Below are 26082 nucleotides of genomic sequence, written 5' to 3' on the forward strand. Positions count from 1 at the left end.
GGACGAAGAGGTGATGGGTAGGTATGGTGTCAAGGAGAGGAATGAAGAAGGCAGATGATAGTGGATTTTGCAAAAAGAATGGACATGGCTGTGGTGAATACGTATTTTAAGAAGAGAAGGGAACATAGGGTGAAATACAAGAGTGGAGAACGATCACACAGGTAGATTATTTCCTATGCAGGAGGGTCAATTTGAAGGAGACTAAAGACTGCAAAGTGGTGGCAGGGTAAAGTGTAGTTAAGCAGCATAAGTTGGTGGTCAATAGGATGATGTTGGAGATCAAGAAGAGAAGGAGAGTGAGGGCAGAGCCAAGGATCAAATGGTGAATGTTGAAAAAGGAAGACTGCAAAGTTGAGTTCAGAGAGTTGGTAAGATAGGCACTGGGAAGTTACTAGATAGCTGGGCAACTACAGCAGACGTTGTAAGGGTGACAGTAAGAAGGGTGCTTGGCATGACATCTGGACAGAGGAAGGAGGAAAAGGAATCCTGGTGGTGGAACTGGGAAATACAGGAGAGTATACAAAATAAGAGGTTGGTGAAGAAGAAGTGGGATAGTCAGAGAGATGCAGAAAGTAGACAAGAGTACAAGGTGATAAGGTGTAAGGTGAAGAGAGAGGTGGCTAAGGCTAAAGAAAAGGCGTATGATGAGTTTTATGAGAGGTTGGACACTAAGGAGGGAGAAAGGGCCCTGTACCAATTGGCTAGACAGAGGGACCGAGCTGGGAAAGATGTGCAGCAGGTTAGGGTGATAAAGGATAACGATGGAAACATACTCACAAGTGAGGAGAGTGTGTTGAGCAGATGGGAAGAGCACTTTGAGAGGCTTATGAATGAAGAGAATGAGAGAGAGAGAAGGTTGGATGACGTGGTAATAGTGAATCAGGAAGTAAGGACAGCTATGAAGAGGATGAAGAATGGAAAGGCTGTTGGTCCTGATGACATACCTGTGGAAGCATGGAGGTGTTTAGAAGAGATGGCAGTGGAGTTTTTTACCAGATTGTTTAATGGAATCTTGGAAAGTGAGAGGATGCCTGAGGAGTGGAGAAGAAGTATACTGGTACAGATTTTTTAGAATAAAGGGGATGTGCAGAGCTTGTAGTAACTACAGGGGGAGAAAATTGATGTGCCACAGCATAAAGTTATGGGAAAGAGTAGTGGAAGGTAGATTAAGAAGGGAAGTGATGATTAGTGAGCAGCAGTATGGTTTCATGCCAAGAAAGAGCACCACAGATGGAATGTTTGATCTGAGGGTGTTGATGGAGAAGTTTAGAGAAGGCCAGAAGGATTTGCATTGCGTCTTTGTGGACCTGGAGACAGCATATGACAGGAGTTGTGGTATTTTATGCAGAAGTCGTGAGTAGCAGAGAAGTATGTAAAAATGGTATAGGGTATCTACGAGGGAAGTGTGACTGTGGTGAGGTCTGTGGTAGGAGTGACAGATGCATTCAAAGGGATCGGCTCTGAGCTAATTCTTATTTGCAATGGTGATGGACAGGTTGACAGACGAGATTAGACAAGAGTCCCTGTGGACTACGATGTTTGCTGATGACATTGTGATCTGTAGCGAGAGTAGGGAGCAGGTTGAGGAGATCCAAGAGAGGTGGAGATATGCTCTAATGAGGAGAGGAATGAAGGTCAGTAGGAACAAGACAGGATATATGTGTGTAAATGAGAGGAAGGTCAGTGGAATAGTGAGGATGCAGGGAGTAGAGTTGGCGAAGGTGGACGAGTTTAAATACTTGGGACCAATAATACAGAGTAACGGGGATGGTGGAAGAGAGGTGAAAAAGAGAGTGCAGGCAGGGTGGAATAGGTGGAAAAGAATGTCAGGAGTAATTTGTGACAGACGGGTATCAGCAAGAGTGAACGGGAAGATCTACAGGATGGCAGTGGGACCAGCTGTTATATGGGTTGGAGATGGTGGCACTGATCAAAAAACAAGAGACAGAGCTGGAGGAGGCAGAGTTAAAGATGCTAAGATTTGCACTGGGTGTGACGAGGATGGATAGGATTAGGATCAAGTATATTAGAGGGTCAGCCCAGGTTAAACTGTTTGGAGCCAAAGTCAGAGATTGTGTTGGTTTGGACATGTGCAGAAGAGAGATGCTGGCTATATTGGGAAAAGGATGGTAAAGACAGAGCTGCCAGGTAAGAGGAAAGCCTAAGAGAAGGTTTATGGATGTGATGAGAGAGTGACCCTGTGTTCAGCGAGTTGGAAAATGGATGGATGGATGGATGAGAGAGGACATGCAAGTGATGGGTGTAACAGAGCAAGATGAAGAGGACAGGAAGATATGGAAAAAGATGATCCGCTGTGGCAACCCCTAACGGGAGCAGCCGAAAGAAGAAGAAGAAAAAATAGAATTGTTATTATCCATTTATTTTCAACACCCACTTTTCCTGAGCAGGTTTGCAGTGCAATTGGAGCCCATTCCATCATGCCTTGGATACAAGGCAGGAACAATCCTTGGACAGGGCGCGAGCCCATCATAGGATGAACACACACATTCGCACACACAAAGAGCAGGGTCCAATTTAGTAATACCGAATGATCAAATCTGCATGTTTATTTACTGTGGGAGGAAACCCATAGGTCATGGGAGAACATGCAACCTCCACAAACTCCATGCACATGGAACAAGTACCTTGGTCCCTTTGTTATAAGGCAGCAGCACTACCAATGTGCCACTGTGCTGCCCTGGATTAGTACCATTTTAATTCTAATTTAAGTACAAAAAATCTCTTAACTCTCTGAACAGGATCAGGTTTAAGTAAAAAAAAAAAAAAAAAAAAAAAAAACAGGATGATGAATTATGTGAAAATAAGTTACTATTTTACGTGAAAGCTTCAATTAACAAAAAAAAATCTGCTAAAGAATATAGGCGTCTTTTTAATACATACTGTAAATCATGAATTTTAATCATGTTTGTGCTGTTGGCCAAAGAAGTATGTACAGAATGAATTAGTGTTATGTTGTCAGGCTCCTTGACCCAATTCACGAAGCTGGTTAGAGAGACATTCATGTATGAACTGAGGTGTATCACAATTGTGTCACCAGTGAGGTATTTTCCAATATCTGCAAGATAAAAAAAAACTGTTGTATATACATGTAGCATTTTAAATGGTAAACTCATAATAAATAAAATATTTCTCACCAATAGGAAGAGCATCCAGTGCAAAATAAAATCGTAATTGAGATGGATTGAGGATTTCATAACTGCTAATTTCATGTGGTTGAAGTTCATCACTAATTTCCAATGTACTTCTTATATCAAGCTGAGCCCAGAATAAGTTAGGAAAGAAATCATCTTCCATAACATTATCAATTTTCACAATTAAACCATCATTCAAGATTTGAATATTTGCTGAAGACTGCGAAGAACTGGTCAACCGTTTTCGGTAGCTGTTAGAGACAGTTTGTTTCAGTTTTAAGATCAGTGAATTTTGGAATAAAGTGTTTCACTAAAGATAAAGTATGTGTTTACTAAAATGCAATTGTTACATTATTACATCTGACATAAGGAACTTTACTCATTAATGATGAATTAGTGCATGAATAGAAATAATTACAGATATGTATAATCTAAAAGCAAAAAACATTTATATTTTGCCAAAATCTTAATACAGTAAGCCGAAGGATACACAGATACAGCTAGTGATACACTGGCTGTACTAGACTACAGTTTCAGGTACTGTAAAGTGTTCAATGGAATATCTAAAGTACAATGAATTATTTTAAAATGATAAAATACCTAAGAATGTTAGATTTGCTGACCCTTTTAGGTAAGGATTATGATAGATTATATTAATGATTAGATGAAGCCTTACTCAGAATTATGCTGACTACCTCATATTTACCTGTAAAATGTATGACCATATGATGAGTAGAACTTAAACCATTGAATGTTGTATTGATCATAATTTCCTTCAACAAAGATTGAAAACTGAACAGATTTGCCAGGTGCACTTTTTACAACACATAGCTGTGATGATGTTCCATCACAAATTTGTTCTGGAGAAATAGTGATCTTGGCTGATGGTTCTGTAATAAATAAAACATATGAGTAAGTACACTGGCAGTTAAAACCAAAAGCTGTAATTATGGTTTTCTGTGACAATGGGAAAAAAGACATGCTATGGACCTGAGTTTGAGAGATATTTTTTAAAGAAATGTCCTGATAAATTAAATAGAACATTACTAACACCTTGTTCAAGATTATCGGAATGATATGTGTCTGGTATTCAAGTGAGTGCTGTGAGAGTAAAACATATATCAGCATGCTTAAGAGAGGAATGTACCTGAAGGGAAAAGCAAAGTGTCATGTATGCACTGAAAAATGACAATGTATCAAGTTTCCCTATGCAGAGTAAGTGCTTTAGGCACATCTAAAGAGGAAGCAGAACTGACACAAACAAAGCATGAGGTCAAAAAAAATGAATGTCAAGAGTTTTTCCTTAATGTTTATTTTCATGCTTCTGGCACACAGTCTCAGAAGAAACATGCTGTACCTTTCACAGCAATATTCAATGTACAAAAGGCTCAAAAAAAGGTAAAAAAAAACATATTTGTTCTTACTCATATAAATGTGGACAATATTAGCAATTTAAACATTACAAGGGCAAAAATGTTAGCAGAAGTGATACTCTTCAAGTTTATTACTTACTACAGTGGAACCTCTAGATACGAGTTTAATTCGTTCCAGCACTGAGCTTGTATAGCGAATTTCTCGTATCTAGAACAAACTTCCCCATTGAAAATAATGGAAATCCAGTTAATCCGTTCCGCACCCCAAATATATTAACATAAAAATCAATTTTCCTAACAAATAACACTGATAAATTATATATACTGTAGTCTACCTTTAATAAATAACACTGGTAAATAATAACTGATTATTAAAAGAATCAAAACAGGTGTCCAAAGTGCAGTAGAGCATTCAATAAATCTTTAAATAAATAATCCTTAAAACAGTTGTGAAGTGGAGGTTTAAAATACACAAGAATAACAATCCTTTAACACGAGGTTAAAACGTCAAAAGGATGCAGTCTTTAAAAAACAGATGACAATCCCCGGTGCTTCTTCTCTGTTAGCGTCTCACCTGCGGGCTCTGCAACAGGCGAGACACTCTTAATGCAGCTGACCTTCTCTACACCGTCCTGCTTTAGCTGTTTGGCTCGCCTGTTCAGCTCACTGTTCAGCTACACGCGAGCCTGCACTCGCTCGCTCTCCCGCACCGACCTCCTGCCTGCCTGCCTGCCTGCCTGCCTGCCTGCCTGCCTGCGCGCTCTCTCTCTCTCTCTCTCTCTTCTTTTACTTCTTCTCCCCCTTAAGTGGCTCGCGCTTCTCTATATATGCGGGGAGGACATGGCAGCTGCAGCCCATCAGCCACAGGAACAATCATGGATGTGGGCAGTTTCCCACCTGTGCACTTAAATGAGAAACGCAGACACCGCAGATCGCGGCTCGCAACTGCTACCACGCCCCCTCGCTAAGCCGCGAGCTATACCCACAGCCTGGCTCGTGGCTCGTTACGCGAGCCAATGCTCGCATTTAGATCTGAATTTTTCGCTCATACTTTCCTCGTATTTTGAATTTCTCGTATACAGAGGTGATCGTATCTCGAGGTTCCACTGTATTATTATTTTTTAATATGAAATGAACACAGATGCTGGAAATGCAAAGATTGTGGATTAAGGCATCAGTTTTATTTTTAGACAATTTAACATAACAAACTTTAATGCTTAAGACTCGTTGGAGCAGTATCACCCCACTGAGAATAAAGGGCTGCACTTAACACCTCCAAAATTAGATTATCCTCCCAATCTTTTCTATATGAAAACTCATTTTAAACAGTTAGTGTTGCAAGACTTGTCAGGAATGAAACTACAGAATAAACATATTCTTACATATTAATATTACATCTTGCCTGAAGAAGGGGTCTGAGTTGCCTTAAAAGCTTGCATATTCATAATGACTAATACGGTACAACACCCTAGTACTACGTTTTATTTGAGAAATTCCAGTCTGGCAATGGTCACAGTGTTGCCATGTTAACAACTTTTTAATATCCTCTGAAAAAGGAAAGTTGACAGTAATTATGTAATTATATTTATGTTTAGCCTTTGACACAACTGACCACTTTATTACGTTACATAGGCAGGAAAATTACATTAGGCTCTCAGGTTCCGTCCTTGTGTGCTTTGGTTTACATTTGTCAAATCGATTTCAGTACAGAAAGATGCTGCTGGCTGAAGTTATTATTTTCATCTCTTCCTTTGTCAAATGACCACAGTTCAACAATGAATTAATAAACGGCTATTACTGGGTTCCATTTATGTCAATCAGTTTTGAACTTCTTTCATTTTCCTTTCTGTTCAAACAAATGTGTTTTTATTTGTGTTAGTATTTGTATCTACCTGTGAATGTCTTTAAGCCCTCTGAGTATTTGTGTTAGTATTTGTATCTACCTGTGAATGTCTTTAAGCCCTCTGAGCCTGTACTCGGTGAAGAGTACTAAACAGAAGTAAACTGAATTCAACTGAATTAATGAAAACTGAAAAAGGGAAAGAGTAATAGTCATTTGTAGCTTTACAAATAAAATATAATGCCCAGACATTCAAAAATTAGAGACAGTAACTCACCCTGGCAAAAGTGAACTCCATCTCCATTGTGACCTGGAATGCACTGGCAGTAAAATGTTTCTGTCACAACATCTAGTCGACAAATTGCCCTTGAGTGACATTGAATTTTTCTTCGAATGCATTCAGTCTTAAATGGATCTTTTAAGAGAAATGATCAGGTTAGCATAGATTTAGAAAGACTAAGTTATTAATTTTAAATGGAATTATATAATTTTTGATATATTTTATGACAACAATAGTTGCATCCTCAAGTAATTAAACTACCTTAAAACTGGTATACAGAACAGACCCCAAGAAAATGACTTTCCAAGAAACAGGAAGTTTTCTGAAACTACATAAACTCCATTAATCAAAGGATTTGTTGGGTATTACTCAGGCCATATGATGGCACTGAAAATGCTTGGTCAAAACCAATTCTCTAATATTCAACCAGAATATAGGATTATCCAGGCTGATGAATGCTATCCTGTTGCACAACCAAACAGACAGTGTGTAAATGGGAACAATAATCGAGAAGGGTCTTGGAGAACAATATAGTCTTTTCACACTATTTATTGGTCCTTTTATGCAGTTTGATCTTCCAGGTGTCAACATTCCTAGCAGATAGGAAAGCCTGCCGGAGACATCACCACCAGCACCGCCTGATAGTCACATCCTCATAGTAAAATTTGTCACAACGCATCCAGCTTTAAAATAACCAACAATTCTATCCTTAATAACTTAATTGTTTGTATGACTGTCGCCTTTGTTATTGAGTTATTTTTTGTTACTCTACCAGCAGTGTAAGCATCCATAGATCACCATGAACCAACTCTATCTGATTGTCACTTTCTAATAGTGAGAAATTAATTGCATTTAAGATACACTTGAATGCATACATTTTTGCTTTTCCTTTTTACTCAACTGACAAAAAAAATGACTAGTATTTTCTTTAAAAAGGGTGTGTTATATTGGGCAAGTCAAATTATAATGAATATATAATATTTGAGCCTCCTATTTAATACTTATTTTGTATTTATTTTAAGTAAGACTAGGGGGCTTTGCCCCCTGCTCGCTGCGCTTCACCACCACCATCCCTCCCCCCACCCCTGGGCGCACTACACTCCAGCCACTTCGTGTCTCTGCTGCTCAAATTGTCGAAGGGGAAGGGGCTGAACGCATGCTGAGGAGATGCGGTCTGATCAGCTGCTGTCTTTCTCCTGCTACTGCTGAGCTGAGTATTGTTTTTGTCGCACTGTGCCTCAATCATTTAAAAGCCTGTACAGCAGCTGTCCTTTTGTCTCACTGCCTTGTCTCGCGTGACGTTAAAGTGTCTCTCACGGGACGTCAAATTGTCTTCTGAGAAGATCATGTATTGTATCCTTCCAAGCCTTCCAAGATTTTTTTTTATAAATAGAGAGATACAGTGAATTTCTTTGACAACTGCATTTTAACCTCATCATATTTGCAGGTTATTTTTAAAGTAATGCAATGTTTAGAATATGTGAAAAGTGTGCCTTGGAGAAATACGTAAAAAATTTGTCTTAATTTATAAAATTGATATGTCGTTAACTGTTATGCAATGAAAAATATTTCACAAAAAGCAAAATGTTTTAACTAAAACACCCACATAATTCTCAAATATCAGCTTTCATTCAAACAAAACTGTTCAGCTTTTTCATAAATTCATAAATGTCTTTCTGTTCTACCTGAAACGTAAGATACTCCATAACACTGAATGGCTTCCAATCTTTTCACAGATACTCACCATTGGCTTGAATGTCTTTTTCCATTTGACTCATCACAACTGCTGCTAAAAAGCAACCTAAAATAAATGCGACATTTAGGTCCATTTCCTTGTGTTGCAACTACACACGTTGCTTCAGTCAATCAAAGGACAAGAAGCCGTGTGCAACGTGGTGTTACATTACAGCCGCATGGACACCAAGGATAGCAGGCGTTCTTATTGGTGGCCTTCGGCATCCCCTGCGCAAGATTCAGTTGTGTTGGTTAAAAGGAAGCCACCAAGGGTTTCTCCACTATACGTTGGATTTGGTACTTTACAAGAAAGTAAAAGGACGTCAGCACAAGTCTTTTTAGAAACCAGGTACATCTGCAATAAATATGGAAGTTGTTACTTAAAACAATAAAAAAAAAAAAATGTACACATAATTTTTACACTCCGAATGTATTAAGTACTCTACAATATAAACTAATAAATGATAACACCACTTTAATATTAATAATCATTCATTGCACCAATATAGCGAACTTCCCCTTTTCCCCCAAAGGGTTATTTAACTAAGAATAAAAAGTTAGTATGTCTCAGATTTTGAAAACTTTACTGTATACCAGCATGGCTCAATCTAAGAAAGCAGTACTGATTATATCAACTTCTTTATGTAATAAAGTCTTCATGAAGTACTTTAAATTATTGCTTATAATCAGTGAAACTATAGTGTAAATTAAATAGAAGAAAAAGTCACATGGAAAATTCCTTTTTGAATGTCATTTACCAGAAAACATAGTTGAGTACAAATTTTTAGTCAGTTAATTTAAAAACTCTTTCAGGAACCATCTTTCAATATGAAGAGTTTGCCATGAAGATACTTTAGGGCATAACAAAATAAAATACGTTTTGAGTTATTTTTAATAGGTGTAATCTATATATTATTTAATTCATGTGATTTAACTAATATTGTGGCTTTTTGACATTTGTTCCAATATTTTCTAAAGTAATTACATGTATTACAATCTAGAGGTTTGGAAGCCATCCCTCAATCTACAGGGATTTAGCTGGTTGCTATTTACTTGGTAGGTGTGGGTATTTAATGTTTCCCCATAGCTCTCTAGAAAAGGCATTTGCTATTAAAACATCTGAAGGAATGCTGTCAAGAACTCTGCAGTTGTGCATTGAAGGACATTATTGCTGTTTGATATTGTTTAATGATCGTTTGTTCAGCATGCCATTGCAACTTTTGGGACCTGTTCATGTCATTTATGTTCATTTTCCTTGTTTCTGACCCATAGTGTAATTTTTTTCTGTTGATTAGCATCTACAGTAGATATTACACGCGGCCAGGTGCTTACAGCTTTCATATAGGTGGCTAGGTGAAGCAAATCCTTGCCAATTCCACTACAGACTGTTGACAAGGTCCCTGTTTATTAACAGTGTGTGACAACAGCTTTTTCTTTGGTCCTTGTTTGTTAGGATGTTTCCCTTGCTCACCTCCAAGCAATTCAGCTGCCTCCTTGTACAGAGTAATCTTTGCTAGGAATTAGTATTATAATAATTTAAAAGTCTTAATTAACAATTGCAGACTGGGACAACAATTGTTTTCACTATTTTAACAGCCAACAACTAGATCTAATAAACTAGCAAGTTTGAAGGCAAAAGTTCCAAACAAATTAACAGTGTTGAATATTAAAAAGTATGAAGGAAAAACATATAAAATATTAAAATATTAAAACTAGAACCAATGGGGTGATTAAAATCTGAGTAATAGTTTGTATAAGTAATTTACTAACTGTAATATGAAAATTGTCATTTAAAGGGTACAAGACAGACAAAATAGTCAGGATTCCATTAAGCATGCTAAAAATAAAGGTGTAAATAAGGAAGAAGCACAACTCAATATTCTGAAATGCATTTAATCCAACTCTGGGGCCCTGGGGACTGAAGCCTGTCCAGCACTGTCAGAATTGTGGTTTAATTAAAAGCTATGGAGGCACTTTAAAACCACAAACACTTTTGCAAACTTGTCTTCTAATCATTTTAAAATTTTGAATTACTCTTTCAAATCTACCTAATATCTTGTAACTTCTTTATTTCACTAATATTTCCACCCTTTAGTTGATACTCTGTATAGCGCCCCCTTTCAAAAAAGCCCAATATGAAATTCCAGGTGCAAAGTGTGTCAAATCTAAAGAAATTTCTCAAATTTGTATCTGCAGTCTTCAAGAAAGAAATGTAGGAAACCCTCCTATATACAGTACCCTCCATGATGTTTGGAACAAAGACACATTTTTCTTTGATTTACCACTCTACTCCACAGCTTAAAAGTGTTGTGATTTCTACATGGTGTGACTGTGAAATGTACAGTATGCACATACCCTTAAATTAAAGACTGCAATATGCACTTCAAACACGTCTGAATTATTTGATTTGTAATTTTAAATGTTGAAGCAGAGGGGTAAATCAATCCAATTACTATGCTTAGACTAAATATGACTGGTGATTCTAATTCTTTATGAGATTTGACTGAGCTATAGGGCAGGACCATGTCAAACATGGTGAGAGAATACATTGGTAAAGAAAGAGACACCCTTGTGGTGCTGTTTATGTTGATAGATCACACTGAAGTATTTTTACTGCTCACTTCATCCCCAACCCAACCCTTTTCTTTGTGATTGGACAAGGTCAAGTGAGAGTGAGAAAAAGATACAATCTCAGGACCATAAAATCGATCAAAGTCATGGACAGAAAGAGAGTCATAACCAGGAAGATGAGAGGAACCAACTGACTTAACCAAAGTACAAAATAAACCCATAGTCAAAAAGGACTCCTAAATATTCAGGATACCGGAAGATTTTTTTAAAATAACTGAAACCTTATCAAAAGTACTAGGAGCTGTGTCGTCCCGGTATTTATAGTATTATTCTAATGATGTCAGTTGTTGTTCAGCGCATAACTGGCACAAGCACAAAATGGCAATGCGGTAATTAAACATTATTATAACAATAATACTAATAAACTTTTCACCATAGGTAAATAAAATTACAACACCCAATCAGAAGATACATAAGAAGAAACAAAGTTCTTTATGAAAAAAATGAATATTAGCACCATCAGTCTGTTTAAGGCTTTAGACTTCAATCCTTGAGGTTGTAGGTTCAAATCCTGACACTGACTCTGTGTGACCCTGAGCAAGTCACTGCCTGTGCTCCAACTGGAAAAAGAAATGTAACGAATTATATCTCAAATTTTGTAAGTCGCTTTGGATAAAGGCATCGGCCAAATAAATTACTGTAAATAAATTACTGAAATTTCACAACAAATGAGGGCTGGTCAGAAAGAACCAGTAAGAGGCTAAACAAAAAATCCTGTTGGCAGATTGAAATGGCAATGCTACATATCAAGCAAAGAAGTGTGTGAAGACAAAATTTTAAAACATTAGAAATTTGTGCATACTGATGTAGAAAGTACTGAGAAGTTTGACCTATGTGCATTTCAAGATAAAGTAGTAATGCTCACTTGATCATGGTGCCGGAGAGTGGCGAGATGTTATATATTGATTAGAACAGAATTTAAGAATTTAACTGTATTCTCTTCATGTGACAATATTAACCTATGAGCCTATAATCAACTGATTTCAATTCATTTCTGAAGAAACAGAAAATATATCAGGAAATTGGAATCCTTCAATATTGCAAAAGAATTTATTTTAAATTAGGCCACTGTCTTCTATTCAAAGTCATATTGACTAAAGCCTTCCTTTTAAAAATTAAGTTTCAGAGACTAAACGAGAAAAACAGATATGCTGTTCTTAATGTGCTTTGTGCAGTTTTGAAGAATTTTTAAAATAATAAAATTTTTAGTAAACTAAAAAACATAATTTAATCAATTAAGAAATACTCCCACCATTTGTGAATTATTTCAAAGAAAGTAATGCTATGTTATGCCAGAACTGCAAAAAATTAGTTAATTTCAAAAATGCCTTTCCTAAACTTAAACTACTATAATGCTTAATTGGCCTATCATTTGAAGATGATCTGAATATATAATAAAGAAATAAAGATGTGAACATCTTTGAACCCTTCTTACTTTGAATATGCACGAAATATCAAAAATGTATTCTTTGTTTGCAGTATTTACATATTTTGAAAAAAGATTGTTTCCTTTTATCTTAGTACTAAGATTTGTCAGTTGTTATCAATTTAATTTCAAAACAGTTGTTACAAAATTGTTTTAAATTCTGATTATAGCACTGTAAAGAAAATTCATTTCTCAGTGTAAAGTGTGTTAGACTACTAGCTATACGTGACATCACCTTATGCACATACAATCACACATCTGCCTGTAATGGTTTCTTTCATACTCACATGTATTTGCACTGAATAATAGCAGAGAAGAATTTGTTAATCTAAATTAGATATCCTTGAGCAGCAAATTTTACAAGGGTGGTAATGAATTGTGTTCTACACAGGAGAATGTTTGTTCACCCTGTGCTGAAGTGTATTATTTCCAAGAATGTTTGAATTATTTCCTCCTGCTGATCCTAAACAACATGCTACTGTGGTGGTTGGAGCAGCTAAATGGCCCCACAGAGTTTTGTTTTTTTGGGGAAACCCATAAGTGATGGCCATCCAGTTCAAGGCAATTCTCCCTTTCTGCCTGCTCTTATAGGCTCCACTAATCCTTACCAGAAGCAAGTGATTTAGGAAATGAAAGGGAAATTTATATTTTATCTTGCATAAAATGAGAAAATGCAATTAACAGTAGAAGATGGTCTCTTTATACATTATCCTTATAATGTTTAATAAGCCTGGATCAAAAGGCTAATATTTTTTTTATAAAATTATTAATTATAATAGAACAGAATGGAATAGAATAGCTTTGCTCAGTACTGCCTATTTCTTCAGTCTTTCATTTTTCTTGACAATTTTGTTTTCTTGTTGAGCTCAAAACACTTTAATGTTTAAAAATAATGCAATAACATCTCTACTGCTATACAGCATATGGCTATTGGTCATTAATATGGCTATTGTCCATTAATACCAATAAAATGTAAGACCCATTTACTTCACACAATTGCTTGGGCAGTGTCTTATAAGTTGGGCTATCTAAAGCTTAGATGATAGGTAAAGGTTAAGTACTTAAAAGCATATGCCTGGCTGGCTTAGCAGTAACATACATCTGATGCCGTAAATGTAACTGATGTTTCCATCCCAAAACGTTGTTATTTGTACATAATCAAGTGCATAGTGCTGAATTTGCTGAATAGCTCTTCCTTTTCACTGTACTTGCCAGCCTAGAAATAGCTTAGCTTAGTAGTATTCAATGAGCCTCTTTTTATCTCTTACATGATATAATTTAATGTTATTGTGCAATATCAAACTAGCAAGTAGAGAAGGTGATGTACCCAGAGGATTTATCTCATTAACATAGCCCAAATACAGTATAAATCACTGATGTCCATTGAATGACTGACTGAACCATGCAGACTATGACAGTGGAATTCAATGATCATTTTTTTATTTTCTGAAAAAATCTTTAACCTGGGCGGCACAGTGGTGCAGTGTGTAGCGCTGCTGCCTCGCAGTTAGGTTCGCTTCCTGGGCCCACCTTGCGTGGAGTTTGCATGTTCTCCCCGTGTCTGTGTGGGTTTCCTCCGGGTGCTCCAGGTTCCTCCCACCGTCCAAAGACATGCAGGTTTGGTGGATTGGCGATCCTAAATTGTCCCTAGTGTGTGCTTGGTGTGTGTGTGTGTGTGCGCGCCCTGTGGTGGGCTGGTGCCCTGCCCGGGGTTTGTTTCCTGCCTTGCAACCTGTGTTGGCTGGGATTGGATCCAGCAGACCCCCATGACCCTGTAGTTAGGACATAGCGGGTTGGATAATGGAAGGATGGATGAATCTTTAACCTGATTTAATATAAAATAATATACTTTGTATTAATATAATTACTAATGGTAAGTAACTAAGAAAATAACATTCAGTGCCATTAGCATATGGTTCGGAGTGCCTAGCATATTACTGTCCTACCAGCTTACTTGTTTCAATCACCAATCAATCAAATACAGAATTAAAATATCTAATGCTCTATTTGAAAAATCATCTCTAATGATACCTGGACATTACCAAATCTCTGCTGAACAATATTTTAGTATTATTTACAGCTAATATCTTAAGACCTGTATGGTATAATTTGACATTCCAATAGTTTGTTTTTTTTTTTATTGAAAGTCACACTCCCTATGCCAGTACATACATTTACAACTGTGATTCAAAACTGCTCCGTGTCTTGACCACGTAGTTAAGCCATAGCATTTTCTATAGTCATTAAACTTGCATCTTTGTTTACTGCGAATTTCCCATTGGGATTAATAAAGTATCTATCTATCTATCTATCTATCTACTTGGTCTTAAACATATTTTCAATAAACATATTTTCCTGGTTTCCTGGTTCCTGTTCCTCATTTGATTACAACCTCACGCTTAGTAACATGGCTGTTCTCAGCCAGCTCAAAAGTCTTTTTCATTCAGTTTCTAAATGTGTGTGTCATTACTCATTCTGTGGATTAACTCTTATTTGACACAGATCCCACGATAACTGGAGCGTGACTTTGATTGAAATTCTGAATGATCTCGCGTTACCTAGAATTTTTATTTAAAGTTTCACCACATTCCTATGGCAACTGCTACAGTTTCTAGATGCAATTATATTGGCATTTTTATCTTGAAGGTACTAAATTTAGATTATGCTGTACATCTGGAAATGTGTCTTTTGTAGTTGATTGTTTTTAATTCAGAGCTGAACAAAATTATTAGCTTACAAATGCCAGTTCCTGAGGACTACATATTTTTTTATCATTTGCATTTCTTTGCTAATAGCCTATTTAGTGATGACCTCATGCATACTTTGTCATGTGCAATCATCCATCCATCCATTTTCCAACCCGCTTAATCCGAACACAGGGTCACGGAGGTCTGCTGGAGCCAATCCCAGCCAACACAGGGCACAAGGCAGGGAACCAATCCTGGGCAGGGTGCCAACCCACCGCAGGACACACACAAACACACCCACACACCAAGGCCAATGTAGAATCGCCAATCCACCTAACCTGCATGTCTTTGGACTGTGGGAGGAAACCAGAGCGCCCGGAGGAAACCCACGCAGACACGGGGAGAACATGCAAACTCCACGCAGGGAGGACCCGGGAAGCGAACCCAGGTCCCCAGATCTCCCAACTGCGAGGCAGCAGCGCTACCCACTGCGCCACCGTGCCGCCCATGTGTAATCATCTGGTACTATTTTTATTCAACTCATTTGAAAATATATAATTTGATATATTGAATAATATAACGTGAATAGATCTGCTCTGAAATTCCAAAGCTTTACATTTTGGGGTGATAACATATTCTATATTGACCCTCTATGAATGACTGTAGATGCTCTCTATATTTAAGTCTGCTCTGCAATTGTCTTGCACCCAATGTAAATGGCATAGGCTCCAGCTCCACGTGACCCTGTAAATGGAAATGTTCAGTTTAGAAAAGTAAAAATAGATGTATGGGTGTTGTTAGCACTCACTATACTTTTATATTAAGCGACACCCTCAAACAACCTCCTACATCTGTTTAGTTAATTTTTTGTGGTTGTGCAGTTTTTAAGACCTAAATGATCAGATAACTATGTAACATTTAATAGTTGAAAGTAGTTTTCTGGAGCCTTTGCATCTCAAATCTTGGTGATTGTCCAAAAATCTTTCTATACTGAGAATGTGAAAGCAATTTATTAACACATCAGAGCAATAGTTATGAACACAAGACACCAACGTTCAGAAACGACACAACTGGAAATAAATATGGCAGAAAATGCATAAACAGCCCTAGGGAATACTTTCATTATTTTGTAGTCAAAGCAGAGTCAAGGAAGAGGTGTAGTACCTTGTGGGTAAACTTCACAGAATGTCATTTAGTGAATAGCTAAACGGGCAAATGCTGTACATTTTTCAAGTTTTCATATGTGAAGGAGTTTTTCTCCAAGTAGGTACAGTGGCTAATAAACTAATAAGGTCATTGAGTTGGAAATTGTAGAGAGAGAAGCCATGCTTGAACTAACAAAATGTGAAATCAAAGTAATTGTCATTACCAGATACCATTTTCTCTAGAGTGTTTAAGGAAGTTAGTAAGTATTCGTATAAACTCTTCACATATTTTTCAAAAATCATTGCAAGTTGGAGAAATTCCTACAGATTAGCACTAAGCAAATGTTGTCAAATTTTATAGAAAAAGTAACTGCAGTGATCTTAATAATTGCAGACAATTACATTTAACACTTATCACTAATAAATTAATGAAAACAATTACTAAAATCTTTGAGCAGCACATGTCACAGACTGACGCGTTTGTGAATGGTGAACATTGATTTAGACATTAAAGATCGTGTTTCACTAATATGCTTGACTTCTATGATGAAACAGTATGTGCATACAGTACTTATCCGAGAAGTGCGTATGATGTTTCTTATTTTCAAAGAGACTTTAATAAGGCTAATAATGTGAAAGGGCTGGGATCAAATTCAAAGTAGTTGCATTTAATTAAACATTGTGTAGATTAGAATAAAATTGGCTTAAACTCTGAAAGCAAAGGGTTTTTTTGAGAGAAATGTTTTCTCAGATACAGAGCTGGGGTCACATTTATATATAAATATATGACATTGACAAAAATATAACATTCATAATTTACAGATGATACTAAACTAGGATGACTGCCAGATAAACTAGTTTCAGTTCAACCATTATAGATGGACCTGGACAGCATTCAGTATTGGGCAGACTTTCGGAAGATAAAATTTAATGTTAACTAATGTCAAGTATTACACATAAAGTGAAAATTTTGGATTTGAATAGATCTAAGACATGAAAGTACATCTTATTGGAAGGACCTGGGAGTCATGGTGGACTTCCCACTGTCCACATCTAGGCAGAGCACAGAGGGGCTTAAAAAGGCTAACAGAATTTTAAATAGAGAGGGTTTGGATTGTTTAACTTTGGAAATCCACTAAAGAGCAACTAGATTGATTACACGGCTGCAGGATATGAGCACTGAGACAAGATTGAATTAGTTAAACTATTTCAGATTAAACAAAAGAAAATTAAGAGAAGACATGGTACGGAATTACTAAATGTATTACAGTTGTTTCTTTACCTCAACAAGAATTTGGGGATGCAGATGGAAACTTGTTAAAGAAAAAATTCCACAAACTTTACAAAAATATTTCTTAAAACAGATAATCATAGATACTTGGTATCAAATAACCAAGTAACGTGGTAGACCATAGTACTGTGGGGACTTTCAAATCTCATCCATCCATCCATCCATTACCCAACTCGCTGTATCCTAACTACAGGGTCACAGGGGTCTGCTGGAGCCAATCCCAGCCAAAAAAAGGGCGCAAGGTAGGAAACAAACCCTGGGCAGGGTGCCAGCCCACCGCAGGGCACACCCACACCCACACACCAAGCATGCACTAGGGACAATTTAGAATCACCAATGCACCTAACCTGCATGTCTTTGGACTGTGGGAGGAAACCGGAGTACCCGGAGGAAACCCACACAGACACGGGGAGAACATGCAAACTCCACGCAGGGAGCTAACTGCGAGGCAGCAGTGCTACCCACTGCACCACCGTGCCACCTTCAAATCTCATACTAATATTATTTTACAAGAGTAAGGCAGAAAAAGACTGACAACCTATGTTGGTTTCAGTAGTTGGTTAATGTTGTAATTGGACTAAACCTTCACGTTTCTAACACTGATTAGATTTAAGCAAACCTTTCAGGTGCTCTTTGCAATTCCTTTCCTCAATGAACTTACTACAAACTAAATCCAAATCAGAATGTTCCTCCCCAAGTCTTGACAAAAGTAAATGCTAACTTAAATACACTGATTTCTTAATCCATATTAAATCATCTTCAATACTGTGCTTGTGTTTATAAAAGTTTGAGAAGGCTGACATTCTGCAATGTCTGTCTTCTAAAGACCACAAAGTAAAGCTGTATGCAAATTCCAGTACAGCTTTGTTGCTGCCAGCACTGGTTGCAACACTGTTGTAATGGTTGAATCACGAAAGGCAATCAATCATCTTATTCTCTCTGGAACTCTAAAGTATTAATCCCAGTTTTAACATTTTCAACCTTTACCTTTAAAAAGCTTTATTTATGTTAAACTTATATAAGTTTATATACCAATCATTTCTAACTCCATTTATTCTTTTTTATTTTAACTAGTTGCAAAAAATGAGCAGTTATTTTGGTGCTGTAGTTAGTAGTCATGTGTGCCCTGTTATGTATTAATGTTCGTGGCTATTACCATGTTCAGCAAGCGGCACCATGATCCTAACCTCACCAGCAAACCTACAAGTGAATGCCTAAGAAAATAAAATACAAAGTTTTGCCATGGCCAAAACAAAGTCCAGACCACAGTTCTGTCACAGTTTTGTGATGGGACCTTAAGAGAGCTATGCATACATAAATGTCCTCAAAAATCAAAGAACTGGCGCAGTGTTATAACGAGGAGTACGCCAAGATTTTTTCAAAAAATATCTTTTGCAATCTGGCCTATTTTTAAATACAAAATGACAAATGTAAAATCTGTCAGGTGATGCTTGTCAGCTGAGGTAAAATTTGTCTATTTTTAAGACTAAGTGATGACTAAATAATTGTTATTTACAGTAAGTCCTGATGAGCAATTTTTGAACTCACCGCTCACTACTATGGCAAATATTTAAAAAGAGTTAATAACTATATTCAATTTTTGGTTTACATCATTTCTTTTTCTTACTCTTATTATTTCTATATCCACCAATAGAAATCTCATCCTAGCTGAAAATCACAATACTTTCACAGTGTTATAAGCAAAAAATAGAAAACAGTCTACTGAACAATATCTGTAACTAACAATACAATATTTCTTTTGTGTTAGTGTTTTTATTAGAGATCACTAACAAAGGTTAATGTTAAAAGCATATTTGTCCAGATTTGACAATATACTTAGTTTTGAGACATGAACACAAGGGCTGCAGAATGTCACAGGTTAGATGAATTCAGACATGCTTTATCTAAGTGAAGACATTAGCAATAGCAAATTAAAGTAATAAGCAGGCAAGAGGGTGGCTTGCACACCGTAATATATCTTAACCAATCGTAAGTTAAAGTTGGTACGAAATTTTAGATTTTGTATGATCGTGCTATCATTTTTTTTAACATTCACGTTTGCTAAGTTATATAACTGAGTATTATCCTTGCGCAGAATTTCATCAGTGATGACCGTACTCCTTTACTTTTGATTCCAGGGGCTTACAGCCTTGGCACTCCACTTCAATACTCTTCCAAAGCTATGCTGTATTCAATTATGATTCAATTTGGTATGTCAATAAAACAGTTATTTAAATGAAAGAATCAAACTATTAAAAGAAAATAGATGCTTTTTTTGAAAAGTGAGATTTGTTATGGATCTATTTATATTACCTAACTATGACAGTATACGTCATATTTATCTCTCAATATAGTACTTAATATCAACAATACAACAACAAAATGACTTTTCTTTAAAATGCAGTTATTATTCAGAGAAGTAATGTATTCCAGTAAGAATAATATGAATGGCATACTTCGTTCAACTCTAGCCACAGTGGTCAGGATCCAGCCAGGAAATGGACTAACCATTAAGCAGCAATCGCCATGTTATTCTTCCAGCTTGCAAATGGAGAAGTCAACAAGCAGCAACCACAGATGTCAGCATTCAGCTTTTGAAAGAAAAAGTCCCAGAACAGTCATGACAGTGGGTAAGAATCCAAGAAATGTAAATATATCGTTAGAGGAAGCATCCAGGAAACAGGAGAGGAAGTGTAATGACCAGCATTTAGGCACAGCAAAGTTATAATTCCAAATAAACGATGGTTAATGTCCAGCCAACAGAAGGAAGATGCCACAGCAAGTCACATGTGTGATTTTCAAAGAGGTGTTTCTTCTGATAAATTAAAAGAACAGAAATGGTTATTAGCTTAGCTATGTAAAAATCAATGATTATACTCTTGATCACAAATATTTTGTATGAGTACTGACATACTGTCACAGTAAGTTCAAGTTACATATATTTCAAATAAAAAACAAATAACATTTTATTCCACAGTAGCTTTTAATGAATAAAGATATGATTAACAGATTATTAGTTCATGTGAATTCAAATAATTATGTTATTAAATTATATGAATTATAGTATACAGTCATGTGTTTTGAAACATTTACAAATGATTTTAAAAATGACAATAAAAATATTTTTATTATTCAGTAACATATTATTCATGTTGGGAATAATTTGTGTCTAGTTGGTCAGTGAAAAATGTCTTTAAATACCAAATTGTTACGAGTTATGCAGCCTGTAAAACTGGTTATTCCTTGTTTCTGCCTAGTTTGTGACACTGAATAAATCTATAAAGGCTTTTTCGATAGATAGATATATTTTATTTGTTCCTAAGGGGAAATCATTAACATTAAAGAAGCTAAAGAAAAAAAAAATATATATATATAAAAATAGTAAAATGTATATAAAACAAACAAACATATACATAATATGTTTATATACTATTTATTCATTAGTTGTATATCTTTTTTCAGTAAATAATCTAAATACATTTTTAAAACAAGTCAAAAAATGGTGATAACACTACTGGCATGTAGGACACTATAGAGCTTCATCCCATTTAAAGCATAAGTAACTCTAAGTAGGGTTTTAATTGATAATTCTGGAAATATTATAATATTATGATACATATCCTTAAATTTATTTAATCTAATTAAGTGGCACTGGGAATTCCAGCAGCATTGGGTGCAATGTAGAAGCCTATTGCAGGGCATATTCATTTTAAATACACCCTTATTATCTTGTACCAGTTTGTAGTTCTCAGTCAAGCTACTTTATAACCACCTATGTCTTTGAGATGAATAAAGAAGACCACGGTGCCCAGAATCAGTGGGGGGGCTATTCAAATTCCACACAGACAGTGACTGGGCCAGAATGTGACCACAGTCAGCAGTGTTAACATTGATATACAAGTTATTCAGGAGAATATCATAGCAAGATATACAGCACTCATAATTCTAATGGCCTGGCAATAATATTTTTACTTTATACAATGTGAGGATTCAACATTTCTTTACCTCAAAAAATGTTAATTAACTGAAACTCTCTAAAACATAAAAGATCTTTATTTATATTGCTTCAAAATGGTTTACTTAATACAAGTAAATTTAAAATAATATATTTGGAAGTACAAATGTTAGCTTAAATGCACATTATTTTGGTTTATATTATAATCGGTTATATTTTAACCAACATTTATAGGATATTTATTTTCATTAGAACATACGCTCTCATCATTTCGTATTAATATGAAAGAAGTTATAATATCAGGACATTCCTACCTGCCCCTCTGTTATGCCAGGACTGGGACAAGCTAATTACTACTAGCGTCTTTCTTAGAATTTGTAAGACTTATCCAAAGATGCTGGATTTCTTCAACATGATTGACACTGAAAGAACTGACCTGGTCAATGAGTTTAAGAAAATTTTAAACTTCTAGTGCACAGGGTTCATACAAGTTTATTTGGCAATATTTTGGAGAAATCATGCATTATTGTGTATTTATTTACCTATTAATTATAAAGTCAGTAAAATGGTATACTCCCACTGGCTAACATTAGCCAATCAACTTTAACCACAGAGTTAAAGTACACTTTTAAACAGCCCAACTGATTACAACTCTGCGCTCTTTAGTGGCTACCTGTTTTTAAGTATTTATTGTGGAAGTTAACTAAAAATGAATTTTTATATTGTATAAACTGTGAGCTTTTAACTTTCTAAGTGAGTTATTGAAATGTGAAAAAAACATTAAGGATTTCCCTTCCTGTTTTATGGCCTTCAACTGATAAGACTTAGATAATATCTTTGTTTAAAATAAATGGAAAACAGGATATGTGGATTCAGCTTTCAGCTAGCTTGGTTTTTGTTTTTCTCAGATGTACTAGCTAGTCACATATCCAAGTGTTTCAATTTTACTATAAAGAAAGGATGTATTTTTTCATAAGTTGTTAAAAAAAAGCTGAAATGAGCCCTTGTAAAGTAAAAACCTCCATTTGTAAAATTATTTTGTGGCATACATTTCTTCCACATTAATAATAATAATGCAATGCATTTATATTTCATCTTTCCCATGCTCAAAGTGCTTCATATATTCAAAACGACAAATCAAAAATAAAATGAGAGGAAAAACCTCAACAAACAGCACTGGATAGACACAACTATCAAAGCTTTAAACATGAATGGGATATTCATATAGGCTAGACCTGGCACAGATGTGAATAAACATTTCAACTGTTGGGAAAGACATTTGTGCTTTAGTTAGATATGATTAAAGTTACAATGCCCATATAAAGTGTTTGCCCCTTGGAAGTTTTCACATTTCACATTTTATTGTTTGCCAACATTGAATCACAGAGGATTTAATCTGGCTTTTTTGACATTGATTAAAAGAAAAAGACTCTTTAAAACTAAAAGTGAAAACAGATTTCTATAAAGTTAGTTGCAAATATAAAACACAAAATAACTTCCTAAGTATTCATCCTTTCAATATGATACACCTAAATCATCACTGGCAAACTCAGTTTTTTTAGAAGTCACATAATTAGGTAAATGGAGATCACCTGTCTGAGGTCAAATGGTTTATGTTGATTGTGCCATAAATGCACCTGTACCTGGAAGGTCCAGTTGGTGAGTCCATACTGTGGGCTAACCTACACAATGAACCAAAAAAAGAACACTTCGATCGACTCAGTGAAAAGGTGATTGAAAAGGACAAGTCAGGGGGATGGATACAAGAAAAAATTCAAGTCACTGAATATCCATTAGAGTCCAGTTAAATTAGTCATTAAGAAATGGAAACAATATGGCACAGCTGTAAATCTGCCTAGAGCAGGCCATCCACAGAAACTGAAGACTACTTAGGAAGGCCACCAAGAGGCCTATAAGAACTCTAAAGGTATTACAAGCAACAATGGCTGAGATTGAAGAGACTGCGTAGACACTACTGTTGCCCATGTACTTCATCAGTCACAGCTTTATAGGAAAGGTGAAAAGAGAAAAACACTGCTAAAAAAACCACATTATGTCTGCTAGAGTTTGCTTGGAGGTGTAGCTGAAAGAAGGTTGGTTGGTCATCAGACTAAGCGCCATGTTTGAACACTGCACATTATCAAAAACATGCCATACCCATCATAATGCAAGGTGATGGCAACATCAGGCTCTGGGATAGTTCCCCGCTGAAGGCCCTGGAAGGCTTGTGAGGGTACAGGGTAAAATGAATACACCTAAATACAGAGGGATCTGGAGGAAAACCAGTTTTCAAGAATCTTGGGAGAGGATTTGTTTTCCAGCAAGACAACGACTCCAAGCATAAAGTCAAAGCTACACAGGAATGGTTTAAAAACAACAATGTTAATGTCCTGGAGTGGCCAAGTCAGAGTCCAGATCTTACTGCAATTGACAATTTGTGGCTCGAATTGAAAATGACTGTTCTCTCATAATCATCATGTAACCTGACAGAGCTTGAGCACTTTTAAAAAATAAATGGAGAAAAACTGAAGTGCCCAGACGTGCAAAGATGATAAAGACCTGTACACACAGACTCAAGGCTGTCAAGGCTGCCAAAGATATATATCTATTAAATCCTGGCATGAAGAGGGGGAATTCTTTTGTGATTGTTTCATATTTGTAATTAATTTAAAACACTTTGCAGATATCAGTTTTCCCTTTCACATTAAAGAGTCTTTTTCTTTTTCTGTTGTGTCAAAAACGGCAAATAAAACCCACTGTAAATTAAAACTGTCTTGAATAATAATACAACGTGAAAACTTTCAAAGGGCGTAAATACACTTTATAGGCATTGTACCTCTGTGAATAGCTTTAATTCTGTGACAGGACTGTATAATCAGTAGTGGACTCACCCCTATTCTGAAGAGACGGTAGGAATGTAAAATGCATGGGGATTTACAAGTATGATTATCCTGAATGATTATTCTGTTGGAGTTATTTACAGTGTATTTTAGATTTATTCAAACAAATGTCATTCTTTGTGAACAGATGCACAGCAAAAACCATTTAGAATATTTTGTTCTCCTTTAGACAGTAGCTGCTATGCTAAATGGTATAGTCTTAAACGATTTAAATACTCATTTTGAGAATATTAGATTGATGCCTGGAAATGCATAATCTGAAAGGATTACTTTGCAGACCTAAACTATGAATTATTATTGCATATGCAGACTGTGTGATGTTCCATCATATGGTAACATGGTACAAGGGCACCCTGAACCAATAATCAAAGACTGACCTGCCAGCAATCAGGCCTAAGCTCATGTTTTTTGACCATCTGGTTAAGACAGAGATGGATTTATCACCTGCTCTAATCTTGGCAGTGAATTAAGTCAAATAATGTTCAATGTGTATTGAGTTCATTTTCTCAATCCTCAGTTCCAGAGTTCTCCATAAACTTTTACTAGTATCAGAGTTAGTCAAGTCTACATGGACCATGATCAAAACCTACAAGATGGCTAGTGCCGGGTCAAGTCAAAATATGCTAATAACTACGATGCAGGACAGTCTTAATTTTTTGAAATGATGATTCTGCAAATAGCTGTATTATACCTAGCTATCCTGTAAAAATCTTTACAGGGTGCTGGAGAGGAGACTAGGAAATGGAAAAAAACATCAGACAACATCAAGCATGAGCAACAGATAGGTGTGTATTTACCCACATGGAAGATAGGCGGTGTTACCTGTACTTTTTTCTTTTTTGTACTTTTTTGTTCCCTACACTTTTGCTTTAAATGTTATTTTTTTCAGGCCACTGTTTACATTGAACATGATGCCCATTTCCTCCTGTATTTTTTTACTTTTCTCTGTCACAATTACTGTATGTCATAAAACTTCATATTTGTTTATTTATGTTTACTCACATTTTTGTGCTGTCATCAAGTTTCCATTTCAGGGCTGGTTACTACAATGCTATAATTCTCTAGGGGGCATGCTTTACTGGGATGCACTGTATAATATCACAGGGTTGTGAACACATGGTTTTGTGGGCCACTTTATTTCAGGGCGAGATGCGTTGTAATTGTATGAACTATTTCTTTTAATGAAAAGGCTCTTTGTGTTTTTGGATGTGAGAAAACGAGTTTCTTGGACAAGTTCTTTTTAAGGTTTCTTTCTTAAGATTTTGACTCTTATGATTTTAGTCTTTGGCAAACAAACTCCACTCAGTACTGACTGATCTCCTACTGCTCTTCAAAAGATATCACTGCCCCTCTCATAAAACAAATAACAACCTTTTTGATCCTTTTCTAATCAGAAGAATTAATCACAATATTCGTTAATGCACTTCTTGTTTCAGATTAATTTTTCCAAATTAACACAGTAATCAGCCCAGACCACTTTGCATACTTGTACTTTGTCTGCAACCAAGATTCCACTTAGCACAGAAAAACTAGCATTGTACAACATTAAATCAATCCAAACAACCAAAATGGATTTTTAAAATGACACAGAATTAAACAATATTTCATCTACAGTCTTGTTAGTTGTATGATGATGTTGGTAGAAACCAATCAGATATCAAGATCACC

General features: G+C 36.0%; 1 protein-coding gene across 1 annotated transcript in view; it reads right to left on the bottom strand.

The window, feature by feature from the left end:
* The window catches only part of LOC127528897 (uncharacterized), a 55971-nt gene extending 35601 nt beyond the window's left edge, over positions 1–20370 (bottom strand). Inside the window, exons 1-6 of the mRNA XM_051930524.1 lie at positions 20016–20370; positions 8390–8734; positions 6643–6780; positions 3859–4042; positions 3156–3403; positions 2902–3076 (exon numbers count right to left, since the gene is read on the bottom strand). Coding sequence (XP_051786484.1) covers positions 2902–3076; positions 3156–3403; positions 3859–4042; positions 6643–6780; positions 8390–8474 — 830 coding nt within the window. The 5' untranslated portion in view covers positions 8475–8734; positions 20016–20370. The remainder of the gene's footprint in view (positions 1–2901; positions 3077–3155; positions 3404–3858; positions 4043–6642; positions 6781–8389; positions 8735–20015) is intronic.
* Between the last annotated feature and the right edge of the window lie 5712 nt (positions 20371–26082).

This window comes from Erpetoichthys calabaricus, chromosome 8, assembly GCF_900747795.2.
Source record: "Erpetoichthys calabaricus chromosome 8, fErpCal1.3, whole genome shotgun sequence".
In the NCBI taxonomy this organism is placed as follows: domain Eukaryota; kingdom Metazoa; phylum Chordata; class Cladistia; order Polypteriformes; family Polypteridae; genus Erpetoichthys; species Erpetoichthys calabaricus.